Genomic DNA, 13326 nt, shown 5'->3' with positions numbered 1-13326 from the left:
TCTCATCACTGAGGAGGTCGCTTCTCCCACCTGCAATGACATCAAGATAAATGGAGCAGTGGCCGTGTATGATTGTGCAGCCACCACTCCATTCATTTCAGTGGGGCTGACAGAAATAGCCAAGGGCTTGTACTCCATTATCTTCAGTAGTCCCATTGAAAATGAATGGAGTGGCACTGTGCCTGCATGGCCATAGCTGCATTCAGTCTCCTTCTCACTGCGAGGGGGAGCAGCCAGCAGTGAGAAGGATAGGGAAAACAGGATCCCCGTCCAATGGATCGGTGGGGGTCTCGTCCCCAAGACCCCCTACTAACCACACTTTTATTACATATCCTGTGGTTAGGTGGTAAAAGTTAAACTTGGTACAACCCCTTTAAGTAAAATAACAATCAGCGCTGTATAACAACGTTGTTAATGTTGGATTTTAAAACATCTGGAAATCTGGAGCACATTAGTCGAGAGTTCCACTTATCCCATCCTATTGAATCAATAAGCCCTCTCTATTAATGTATTCAAAGAAAACGGAGAGACTAAATTGGAACATTACTGGAATTTATGTATTCTGTAGATTAAGATAATCTTGGCAATAAAACTCGTTCATCCTCCATATGCCTGAGGTAAGCCTTGGGGGCACCTGAATGCACACAAACCGGGGTCTGTAAAATGCTAACACTAATGCAAGAAGACAACTATTATCAACACAAAACACATGGATATAGCGCAATCATTTACTTAGCCATAATGTAGCCTCAGAATGGAACATATGATTGCAAAGCTTTAGTAATTAATGTAAACTAAATCTAAAAGAGCATGTGCCAGATAATAGGAATTGAGGTATAAATAGAGTTCCTGAATGAAGGTGGTCCTGAATGAAGGTGGTCCTGAATGAAGGTGGTCCTGAATGAAGGTGGTCCTGCAGCGGGGCATGCTCAGTGGTTAGCAGAAAACAAAGGGCTGCAGAAGTGGTGGCTCCATCTACATGCAGTAAGCAGCATTCAAAAAGGGATAAACAAGAGGAAATGTGCATTGTGAAGAATTGCTAGAAAGGCATACAATTTATTACGTGACACACTTGCCTGAAAGTCAGCTTTCTCCTGCCTAAGGGTGACTACCCACTAGAGTTTTTTTTTCTGCTGCGAATTTGCTGCTATTTTTTCTTCCAATTGTCAATGGGACTTCCTAATGTTAAAACTGCAATGCGACGCAACGCAACTTTGTGTTTTTAACATTAGAAAGTCCCATTGACAATTGGAAGAAAAGATAGGAGCAAATTCGCAGCAGAAAAAAAACGCTAGTGGGTAGTCACCCTTAATCTCAGCTTTCTCTAGAATAGGGTGGGCATATGTTTCCGCAAGGCCGGCTAGCAACCTAAAACAATTGAGAACCTCATGAAGAAGCTATTGCACAGTGTATTGGAGAGAGACCAATGCACCAATCACATAGCGTACAGGTATTGTCTTCTCTGCATGCCCTCTACTCTGTCTGCCACAAAAAAAATCCCTGTGAATTCACCGATAAGTGTATGTCCGCAAAGGGCAAATTTTTACATAAAAATAATGTAGACAGTTGAAAAAAAAACACGTTTTCTTACTGATAGGTAGGATCAAATCACAAAACAGGGTTCTTTTCAATCTGCTTGTGGAGACTGTCAGAAATATTGCTTCAACAACTTACACAAACCCCACCTATAGATAACTGATAGGGACAAGGGGTGGACAAAAATGTGGAAACACTGTACGAAATGCATGGGATTTTAATAATTCGCACCGAGTTGCCCTTTTGACCCCTGCTTGGCTAAGATCTTTTCCGACAAATTTGTGTTTACTTCACCTCTTGCCCTGCTCTGGGAGGTTTTGGGAGCCAGTTGGTAACAGCATCTAAGTGGCTTAAACCCATGACAAATGGGACCTTGTTGCTTGGGCAGATGTTCACTTCTCCTGACAGCATCTATGTCATATTACTTCCCCTTACGTTACATGGGATAATAAATCATATTTGAACAAGACACAGAGATGCATTTTAAGGCATGCATTTCATACGGTGTTTCCATATTCTTGTCCAACTCCCTGTATATTCAGATGTAAATACTATACCAATTTGAAAAGTAGTTATAGTAATGATGGAAGGTAAAGGCTTACAGATAAGATGGATTTGTATTGGACAAGTGCAGAACTTGAGAGTCAATTGGCTGAACAGCTGCTAAAATATCTTGCTCAATAGCCATTGGAAGAACAGCATATCCGCAGTAGTCAATGTGCTCCCCTGTAAGACAAAAGGGGAAAGCGAGATATACAGACATTGAATCACCTTACATAACCAAGTGTCCTCTTAAAGTGTGTGCTTAAAGATACAATTTCATCACTTCTGTGGTTGCCTCTCTGTCTTATTCCTCAACATGTCACATTACACTTACAGAACAGTCTTGAATGAAGTAGGTGTCTCCTAATCCCAACTATTTTAGCTGGGGGATAAAAAATTAAGGTGGTGCCCAACTAATGAAGACAAGATATAGCCTGCCTGGTTACCTATTCCAATAGGAGCCGTGAGAGGAGTTACTGCAAGCCACCATGTAGCCTAAAATAAGTGTGTCCTAAAGTAGAAATGGACATGCTTTTTGGTCTGATGAAGGCTACAGTGCCATAATGAATCTCCTCCAAGTGCTGCTATTAGTATCTGAGATGTATATAGCATATTAAATGTATATGCCAGAAAGGTCCGATAGGTGGGAGTCCTGGAAGTTGAAACTGCGCCAATCAGAAGAATGAAGGTCCTCTTCTCACTTAATCGGCACTTCAAAGAGGAGCAGACTATGCTTGTGCATGGCTCTCTCCATTAACCCCTTGAGTGGCAGGTTTCCTACCACCCTGTCGTGCCCACCAGGGCAGGTTTTTTAAAATGGTCTAATCATTGAATTTCAACTAGTTTTGCAGTTGCGTCTCAAGAGCCATAACTTTTTCATTTTTCCATTGACATGGCCATATGAGGGCTTGTTTTTTGCGGGACAAGTTGTGATTTTTTAAACAGGGGGGAGGAAAAAAAGAAATGGGGAAAAAAGAAAAAAGGGGCCATGTCATTAAGGGGTTAAATAATGTATTAACTTCCTTCTCTGGGTCATTACGACGCACATGGATACCACATGTGTGATTGTATTTTTGATTTTTTACAAAGTAAAGGGAGACAAGTGTTTTTTTCATTTTTTTAATAATTTTTTTACTTTTTTTTAAAAAAAATTTAAAAAACATTTTTATTTTTTTTTGTCCCTTTAGGGGACTTCCACAGGGACCCATCAGGACCCCTGATCACATTCCAGGGGTCCGATGGTGACAGCCCTTTACATGCTGCAGTGACAGCCCTTTACATGCTGCAGTCACATAGACTGCAGCATGTAAAGGGTTAACACAGCAGAGATCGGAGGTTTTCTCTGATCTCTGCTGTAAGAGCTGGTACCTAGCTGTCCTCTGACAGCTAACAACCAGCTCTCCCTGCCACAGAGATCATTGGCTTGCTTCTGACAAGCCGATGGTCTCTATGGCAACCTGTAAACAAAGCAGGAGGTTGCCGACATGTCGGCAATATCTTCTGCTGGTTTTTCAAAGCCCTTGCTTTGTTCTCTGTGGGTCTGTGCAGGCAGAGCACAATGTCACAGCTTGTGGCATTGTGCTCTGCAGCTCCCATAGTGATACATAGCCCGGAAATCTTCCGGGCTATGTTGCTATGAGCAGTGGAGCTCGTCACGGAAGTTTTCCGGGCGTGCCACTCAAGGGGTTAAGGGTGTTGTGGTACCAGCTTAGTATTTCACAACTCCAAAACACTACTATGAAGAGAGACGCATTTATAAATGGCCACCTCTCTAGATCATATATTTCTTTCTGGAGTGCCAGACAGGGGTAAAGATACCCTATCCTCCTGATATATAACAGACCCGGAGATGGATACTCAGAGCTCCATTACTACTTGCCCATGTTTGTTCCCGAACTGTGTGCTATTCCTCCTCTCTCTGATATGTAAACTACATGTGAGTAACTACACACAAACATTTTTGTGTCCTGATGGTTGGGGGATGCACAGAATGAAGTCACCCTTAAACTGCAGTTTTTGTGCACCTCTGCTGCAAATTAGAATCAGTTACAAAATTAATGCCTCCTTGAGCACCCATGAAAATAATTTTGCAACTATAGTAGTCTCCACTCTTCCGAGAAGGATTTCCACAAACTTGTGGAGCGTTTGTGTGAATTTGTGGCCATTCGCCTGAAAGAATATTTGTGAGGTCAGGCACTGATGTTGTATGAGGACGTTTAGCTTTCTGTTCATCCCAAAGCTGTAGGATGGGGTTAAAGGGGTTGTCCCTGCGGCAGCAAGTGGGTCTATACACTTCTGTAAGGCCATATTAATGCACTTTGTAATGTACATTGTGCATTAATTATGAGCCATACAGAAGTTATCAAAAGTTATTCACTTACCTGTTCCGTTGCTAGCGTCCTCGTCTCCATGGTTGCCGTCTAATTTTCGCCGTCTAATGGCCAAATTAGACGCGCTTGCGCAGTCCGGGTCTTCTGCTTTTCTCAATGGGGCTCCGTGTAGCTCCGCCCCGTCACGTGCCGATTCCAGCCAATCAGGAGGTTGGAATCGGCAATGGACCGCACAGAAGCCCTGCGGTCCACCGAGGGAGAAGATGCCGGCGGCCATCTTCACCGGGTAAGTAAGAAGTCACCGGAGCGCGGGGATTCAGGTAAGCGCTGTGCGGTGTTCTTTTTTAACCCCTGCATCGGGGTTGTCTCGCGCCGAACGGGGGGGGGGGGGGTTGAAAAAAAAAAAAAAAGTTTCGGCGCGGGACAACCCCTTTAAGATCAGGGCTTTGTATAAGGGACTAGAGTTCCTCTATACCAAACTCCTCAAGCCATGTCTTCATGGACATTTGTGCATAGGGGCAGAGTCAAGCTGGGAGAAGAAAGGGTCCCATACTGTTGTCCCAAAGTTGGAAGCATACAGTTGTCTAGAATGGTTTTTGTATGCTGTTGTATTAACATTAATTTAAATAGGGGGCTTAGTTCGAACCCTTAAGAACAGCTGTGTACCAGCATCCCTCCTTCACCAAGTTTTACAGTGGGCACTATTCATTCTGTTAGGTAGAATTCTTAGAGCACCTGCGTGACCCAAATTCGTCCATCAAATAGCTAAATGGTAAAATGCAATTTTTTATCTCCAGAAAACCCATTACTATTGCTTCAGAGTCCAGTGGTGACATGCTTTACATCAAATAGTCAGAATGGGTTATTAATAGGGGGAACCTTTCAACTGCTGGACTTGGGTCTGGAAGGAACCTTCTTTGAGGATGGTGGATCCAGGGATTATTCTGACTGCCATTATGGAATCGGGAAGGAATTTGTTCCCCCAGGATGGAGTAAATTGGTTTTTGCCTGATTGGGGGTTTTATGGCTTCCTCTGGATCAACATGGGGAGATTGGGGGTGGGGCGAAACACGAAACAGGCTGAACTGGATGGGCATTTGTCTTTTTCAGCCTAGCATACCATGTTACTTGCAACACTTGACATTGCACACGGTGATCTTGGACTTGTGTGCCGCTACTTGACCATAGAAACCCATTCCATGAAGCCCCTCATACGCAGTTCTTGTGTTGATGTCACTTACAGAGGCATGTTAAACTCTATATTAGGATATGTTCCCACGGGGAGAATTTTCAGCAGTGGAAAAACATGCACCAAATTTTGATGGGACCCTTTCTTCTTCCAGCTTCACCTCTGCAGTTTCTCAATTATACAGTGGCAACATGTTCTGTAATGTTGTCATCATTTGCATGTGTATTATTATATATATTACCTATTAAGTTGACCCGTCCTGGTGCCCGAGCATAAAACAATGGTTCACTACCAAATTTAGAGATAAACTTTTCCTTCAGCTTCAGCAACCTGCAGATTTCAGGAAAAAAATGAACATTTCAGTGTTAAAATTAAAATTTGCATATTGCTAAATCAACATACGCATCCCATTTACCAAGATGGAAGATTTCCAATGCGGATCCACTGCCATTAACAGTATGAATAGTGCTGCAGGCTATGCTATTGTTGCTGTAAAGAAACAGTTATACTAATATAAAACTACTAAAACTAATGCCTATCATACTATGCACCAGAGTTTGTAGCTCTCCCTGGTGCTATGAGTACACTTATCAGAAATCATAAGGGCCATTTTTTGGCTACATTACTCCCAGCATTTCAGTACATACATGACTTTATATATGTTCAAAGTTCAGCATGTGTAATTTAGGTGTGCCCTGACAGCAAAAATGGTGCTACCTTTATACAAACTGTATGATCCACATAGACATATAACAAAAATTCAGTGGTACACAGTTTTCATTAAAGACAATGGGACTAACATAAATAAATATGCAGCAAACTCCCCCTAGTGGTGGATGCCCCAATTATCAGCTCTGCCTGGAGTCCAGTTCTATAGGTTTTTATAAACTTGGAAACATCCTAGTGATCCATTAACAGATCCCTCTGGTATCAGTGAGTTTTATTTAATGACAATATACTTGTTTAGTTCATGATGTTAATATCTTTCTTCAGGTTCTCTTACACAGGCAGATTACTGTCCGCAGTGCGCACGAGTCGACAATGTAATAATATTGGTTTATTGTCAATTGGCGATCATTGGTTTTACCTTTACATGCCGCAACTATCATGTAGCAGTTTGTACCAACATGCATTAATGTTTTAGGCCTCATGTCCGCGGGAAAGGAGGGACCCGCTGTGGGATTGTGCATGAAAAATCTACGGCAGGCCTGATTTTCCCCGTGGACACGAGGTCTTAATGAACCTACTCATGTTATTGTCAGGGACACATCCGGTTTACAAAACAAACAAAAGCTGCCATACTACATAGAATACAATGTATTTTTTCCCACAGTGGAAATCAATGGTAAGAGGATTCAACTGTACAGGCTGCCTGCTGCATCTATTGCTAGCGACATATTTGTTTTTTATTAAGAAGTAAAAAAAAAAAAAATGTTTTAACTAACATTATGTTTACATCATATCTGTGATGAACACCTGTTATGTACACAGGGAAACCTCCCAACATGTAGGATAACAAGAGCTGGAAGCCTCCGTTGGGGTGAATAAAAAAGATAATTGAATTCCGTAGTAGACACCAAGCCATTCAATGGTATCCAGTATGTATCAATTTTTTTTCTTCACAATGCAACCCTATGGGTGAGTGATGCAATTGTGTGGCATCCATTGGAGACATACATTTAACTATACACCCCAGTATATAAGACACAGAGACAGTAGACATGATGTGAAAAGAGCTTGAAAGAGATTGTGCCAAGATTTAATAGTATCAGGAAGGGAATAACTTGGAGTCTGACTGCGGGACCCCCTGGGAATAAAGTGCGGGACATGGATGCGCGCCACTACTCCATTAACTTCAATGGGGTGCCATATTCGTCAATTTCCGAAGTTTCCATTGAAATGAGTGGAGCGACAGCAGACATACTGCTACATTCATGCGGGGACCTCTGAGACCCCTGTAGATAGGAGATTCCTTTAAATCTTGACACAATTCCTTTAACTGTAAGGCAAAAAGGTGGACAGCAATAGTTATGAGAACCATGGAGGCACTGGTTCCAAAAAATATTGTGACTTTTTCAACCTAAAGAAATACTGGGCAGGTTCATACCAAAATCCGGACCGGAAAAGTCAGATTTTCGTGCTGCATGCTGACTTCACCAGGTGACAGAAAAAATAAATCACCTGGCCCCCTGTTACATCCCCTAAAATCAACATAGCTTAGTTTATGGTGCTGTGGGAATGTGATAGGTTCGCTTCAAAATTTTGCTCTCATCCCTTTCCTATAGCAGTGCGGTGGTCCATATTTGAACAGTAGAATGGTATAGTCCTTGGTTTGGACTGTCTGTAGTAATAGCCATCAGCCATGTGACACCTGGTCTTCAGCATTGATCCGGTATCTGACAGTGCAAGGCCGCCTGCACACGGGCAGATTTGCATTGCGGAATCCGGGGCGGGAGTCCGCCTTCGGGTTCTGTAGCAAACACCCTCCATAGCATGCTATGGAAGAGCGATTTTTCCTGCACATGAGTGGAAACCAATTATGGTTTCCGCTTGTGGAGGAAAAATTGCGGTATTCTCCATTTTTGTGCGGATTCCACGAGACGGTTTCCATTGAAGTCAATGGCAGTCGTCCGATCTGCGGCCCTTCTGCAATTGATGCGGGAAAAGCTGGAGTTTTAAAAAACAAACCTGTACTCCGCATGTCTGACGGCGGGCCGTGCAGACCATTCACAGTACAGATGAAGAAAAAGGAAGGCAAGTAAGTGCAGACGCCGCTGCTGCCAGGGCCAGATTACGCATGTGGAATCCGACCCGCCCGTGGAGAGGAACTCAAACAGTACTACTACATGTAGCGTCATGAGGCCTGTCAGTGTCTGGGGAAAGCAGCCCTTATTCTTTCTATCATCTCCTCTGTATGGTGGCTTTTTTTCAGTTGACTATTAACAACAGCATTAAATCATCACCTGGAGACAGCTGTGTCTGTCTGCTTCTTTAACAGCTAATAAAGTTATTTGATTAAAAACACACACACACACACACACACACACACACACCTGTTTTCAGTTGATGTTCTCATGTGGTTGTTAATAAAGTCAACTGAAAAATAAAACCACCCCACAGAGGAGATGGCAAGAAAAATATAAGGGCTGCTTCTGCACAGACATGAGGTTGCAGTAGTAACACTGTATGAGTTCTGCTCCTCAGTAACCTACTACCCACCCATTAGATACCTGTGTGAGAGTCACACCAGGGATCACATTACTGATGGCTATTATGGACAGTCCAGTCCATGGACCATAATAATAATAAACTTAATAATAGACTTTATTTGTATAACGCCTACATATTCCGCAGCGCTTACATAGACGGGGAATACAGAAAGACAAAGTACAAAAATTACAAAACCATGGTTACATAGTAATCAGTTGATGGAAACAGTAGGGGTGAGGGTCCTGCTCCAACGAGCTTACATACTACAAGTAATGGGGTGATACAGAAGGTAAAGGGGCTGGAGATGTGCGCGGTATGGTGGGGTGGACAGTGAGGGATGCTATACACATAGACAATGGTCAGACATTAAGCCGTGTGACGGCAGAAACAGTATGACTGCAGGGGCGGTTTATGATGGATAGCAGGGATTGCAGTCAATAGGTCAGGGAGCATGTTTATCAGGCGGAGTACAGAGGGGTTTGTTTAGGGAATGCGGTATGCCCCCCTGAAGAGGTGCGTTTTTAGAGCACGCCTGAAGTTCTGCGAGTCCTGGATTGCTCGGGTAGCCTTTGGTAGTGCATTCCAGAGGATCGGTGCTGCTCTGGAGAAGTCTTGGAGGCGAGAAGTTCGAATTAAAGGAGCGCTCAGTCTAGTTTCGTTAGCAGAGCAGAGAGCCCGGGCTGGGTTATGGATTGAGATGAGGGAGGCAATATAGGGGGGCGCTGCGCTGTGGAGGGCTTTGTGGATGAAGGTAGCGAGTTTAATTTGAATTCTGTATTTACCGGGCAGCCAGTGCAGTGACTGGCACAGGGCAGAGGCGTCCGAGTAGCGGCTGGACAGGAAGATGAGCCTAGCTGCCGCATTCAGGATGGATTGGAGGGGGTAGAGTCTGGTGCAGGGGAGGCCGATCAGCAACAAGTTGCAATAATTGAGTCGGGAGTGGATGAGGGCAACAGTAAGCGTTTTTAACGTGTCCACAGTGAGAAAAGAGCGGATTCTTGCGATGTTCTTGAGGTGCAGCTGACATGTTTGGGTGAGAGATTGGATGTAGGGGGGTAAATGATAGATCAGAGTCGAATATGACCCCAAGGCAGCGGGCGTCTGGGAGTTATGGTGGCACCACACACTGAGATGGACATGTCAGGATGAGGTCGGTTAGTGGAGGGTGGAAATACCAGTAAGTCAGTTTTAGAGAGGTTTAGTTTTAGGTAGAGAGAGGACATAGTGTTAGAGACAGCAGACAGACAGTCGGTGATGTTTTGGAGGAAAGGTGCAGAGATGTATATAGCTGGGTGTCGTCAGCATACAGGTGGTATTGGAGGCCAAATCTCCTAATGGTTTGTCCAATAGGGGCTGTGTAGCTAGAGAAAAGGGGGCCCGTGGACCGAACCCTGGGGGACCCCAATAGGAAGGGGAAGCAGAGGGGAGGTAGAGCCAGCAAAGGAGACGCTGAAAGAGCGGTCAGATAGGTAGGAGGAGAGCCAGGAGAGAGCAGTGTCCTTTAGGCCAATGGAGTGAAGCATACTGAGGAGGAGTTTGTGGTCAACAGTGTTAAATGCTGCGGAAAGGTAGAGGAGGATGAGTAGGGAGTAATCGCCCCTCGATTTGGCTGTCAGTAGGTCATTGGATACCCTTGTAAGGGCAGTTTCTGTTGAGTGTTGAGGTCGGAAGCCAGACTGTAGGGGGTCTAGGAGAGAGTTCTCTGATAGATAGCTTACAAGGTGGGAGTAAATCAGGCGTTTTAGTAGTCTGCAGATGAAGGGGAGATTTGAGATGGGTCGGTAGTTGGCAGCAACAGTCGCGTCCATAGTCGGCTTCTTTAGCAGTGGGGATATGATGGCGTTTTTGAAAGAAGAGGGAAAGATTCCAGAGGTCAGAGAGAGGTTGAATATAGTGGTGAGATGGGAGATGACCACTGGGGAGTGGGATCGGAGGTGGTGTGAGGGGAGGGGGTCGCTAGCGCAGGTGGTGGGGCGAGCAGAGAAGAGCAATTTGGAGACTTCTTTCTCTGTCGCTGGTCTGAGTACAGACAGTGAGCAGAAGTTATTTCCTGATGGATGTCATCAATTCCATTCTACTGTGCAGGTAGGGGCCACTGCACTGATATAAGAATGTTATACCAACATAATTTTAAATACATGTATATTTGAAAATTGCACGATTTCCTATTCTATAACTAAACAAATAAAAACTGCAAAAAGCAGTAGAAAAGTGGACAAACCCTTTAAACGAGTTTCCCCCCCCCCCCCAAAAAAAACCTATTGATTGGCAAAGGCCATCTGCCTGGGACCCAAGCTAATCAGCGGAGCAGGCGCCCGCTGACAGCGCCGGTATACGCTAGGTCAGAGCGGTAGCCGCTGCTCTGACCCCCGTGTAGTGGCCCACACTTGTAACTACAGGCTGGGGTCTCACTGAAAACAGTGGGTGCTGCGACTGCAATTACAAGCTCTGGCCAATACACAGGAAAGCAGCTTCCAATCTGACCTCAGTGTATACCGGCCTTGTCAGTGGGTGCCCAATGAGCTGACCATCTGGGGCCCAAGCAGCGTACCCCGGCCAATCAACTATTGATGACCTATCCAGAGAATAAGTCATCAATAGTAATTTCATGGAAAACTACTAGTATGAATTTTGGGTCACTGAATCACATTCCCAGCCTGTCTACATACTTGCCAATCTGTAAGAGATGATACTGAACTTCACAGTTTTATTTCAAAATTCCAATTTGAACATCTTAATGTTGGGTCTATAATCGTCCTTTAAAAAAAAACACTATTATTCTTTAGTTGATCGGTGCCAAAAGCCATTTAATATCACCTCTAAAATGTATTTCCACAACAATCTGTACCCGCCTGGTTTTTCAGAATCATGTTTTAGATTTAATTTCAGTGCATGTTACAAGGCATAGTCTGGCTGGCAAATTAAGACTCTCGAGTCTGAGAAGGAATTGCAGCCAATCTGAAATATCAATTTCTTCTATTTAACGGCTGCATCAGACTGCCAACCGCTGCGAGCAAACTGCAAAACAGTAATTAAAATGCTGTGGTTGGGTACAAAAGATATCATTATATTGTTATTGAGCAGAATGTTGCCCCAGAATGATTATAGAAGCATCTACCATTTACGTCATTCAGAAAGATTGTGTAAGTTACATTCCAAGAGAGATTTACCAGCTTGTGCAATCTGGAAATCAAGTTACGACTGAACGAAAACAAAAAGTAGACAAATTGAATCACAGGGAAAAAACTGTCAAGGAAGAAAAGCACTCACATCGACTTGCTAATTGTTAGTCAATGGACCACAAGATTTGCCATTGGTATACATAGTGTCTTTCAATACAATACAGCATTAGGGCCCTTTTACACGGACCGATCAATCGTTTAGATTCCTGCATCCAGCGAGAAGCTGAACAATTATCGTTCAGTCTAAATGCATGCCCCGACTGAAGGATAATAATATGTTCTTATTGCGCGTCCTTTAGTTTACGCATTCATAAAAACTTGACAATTGGCCCGTGTAAACAGGCAGTCCATCTATGAACGGCTGCCTGTTTACTGTGAATGGCGGCGCCTCTGAGTGATGTTTGTTCTTGTGTAAAAGCATAGGAACGATGATAGCTGGGATGGCTTATCAGGCATCTGCGCCCAGAGATTATCCCGTATAACAGGGCCCTTAGTAGTGCAAACAGCAGCAGAACATTAGCATCTTACCAATAATCATGTAGAAATAAATCAGATTGGCAGACTTTTGAAGACAAGCAGACTCTAAAGGCCCTTATACATGACCTGATTATTGGACATGAACATTCCTCCGAATGTTTGTTTGCCTACCGGATCACGTAAGCACAATCATCTAATGAACGAGTGAATGCCTGTTCATCAGCTGATCATTCATTTTTAGGGAGCATAAAAACTCTAGTTGATTGGCTGTACATCTCCCCATGCGAAGAGAAAGATGTACAAATGGTCTATTGAGACAAACAATTCCACTACTCACTGGGGAACACGTTTTTGGTGACTGAGATGTTAGAACTTTTTGGGGGTATCTTGGGGTTATAGATTCTGAAAACGATATTAGTTTTTCTCCATCAAGTCTGCTTATCAAGACATGACATATGTCCATATAAATGTATGCATATTGTATTATTCATGTAATGGCTGCCCATCAAAAGCTGAAGGTACAAAGATAAATCCCAAGAAGCCTTGAACACAAATAAAACAAAAGTTTCTTCATTGAGATGCCGATGAAATTGTGTTTGTGATTTCTTGCGATGAGATATTCCTGGACATTCGCGCTGGATGTTTCACCAGTAGTTGGCTATCATATATGTATCCCATCGTCCGCAGTAGAGTTCTTCCACGGTCCTTATTCCCAGGTGAAGTCGTTCACCTTGTTCATCACTTACATCATCAAGACAATCTGGAAATCCATCCAAAATGACTGCAATCTGATGCTCATGTTTGAAACAAAGTGTTCAGTATGATTGTTCTCAGTGAGAGAAACCAAGTAATCTTATAG

At 43.6% G+C, this 13326-nt stretch overlaps 1 protein-coding gene across 2 annotated transcripts in view; it reads right to left on the bottom strand.

The window, feature by feature from the left end:
- The window catches only part of GALK2 (galactokinase 2), a 170480-nt gene that overhangs the window by 144267 nt on the left and 12887 nt on the right, over positions 1 to 13326 (bottom strand). For both annotated transcript variants that reach the window (XM_066592626.1, XM_066592627.1), the window contains exons 2-3: positions 5840 to 5928; positions 2139 to 2262 (exon numbers count right to left, since the gene is read on the bottom strand). In XM_066592626.1, coding sequence (XP_066448723.1) covers positions 2139 to 2262; positions 5840 to 5928 — 213 coding nt within the window. The remainder of the gene's footprint in view (positions 1 to 2138; positions 2263 to 5839; positions 5929 to 13326) is intronic.

This window comes from Eleutherodactylus coqui, chromosome 2 (genome assembly GCF_035609145.1).
Source record: "Eleutherodactylus coqui strain aEleCoq1 chromosome 2, aEleCoq1.hap1, whole genome shotgun sequence".
Lineage (NCBI taxonomy): Eukaryota > Metazoa > Chordata > Amphibia > Anura > Eleutherodactylidae > Eleutherodactylus > Eleutherodactylus coqui.
The sequence above is the reverse complement of the archived record's forward strand: the minus strand, read 5'-3'. Positions and strand labels throughout refer to the sequence as shown.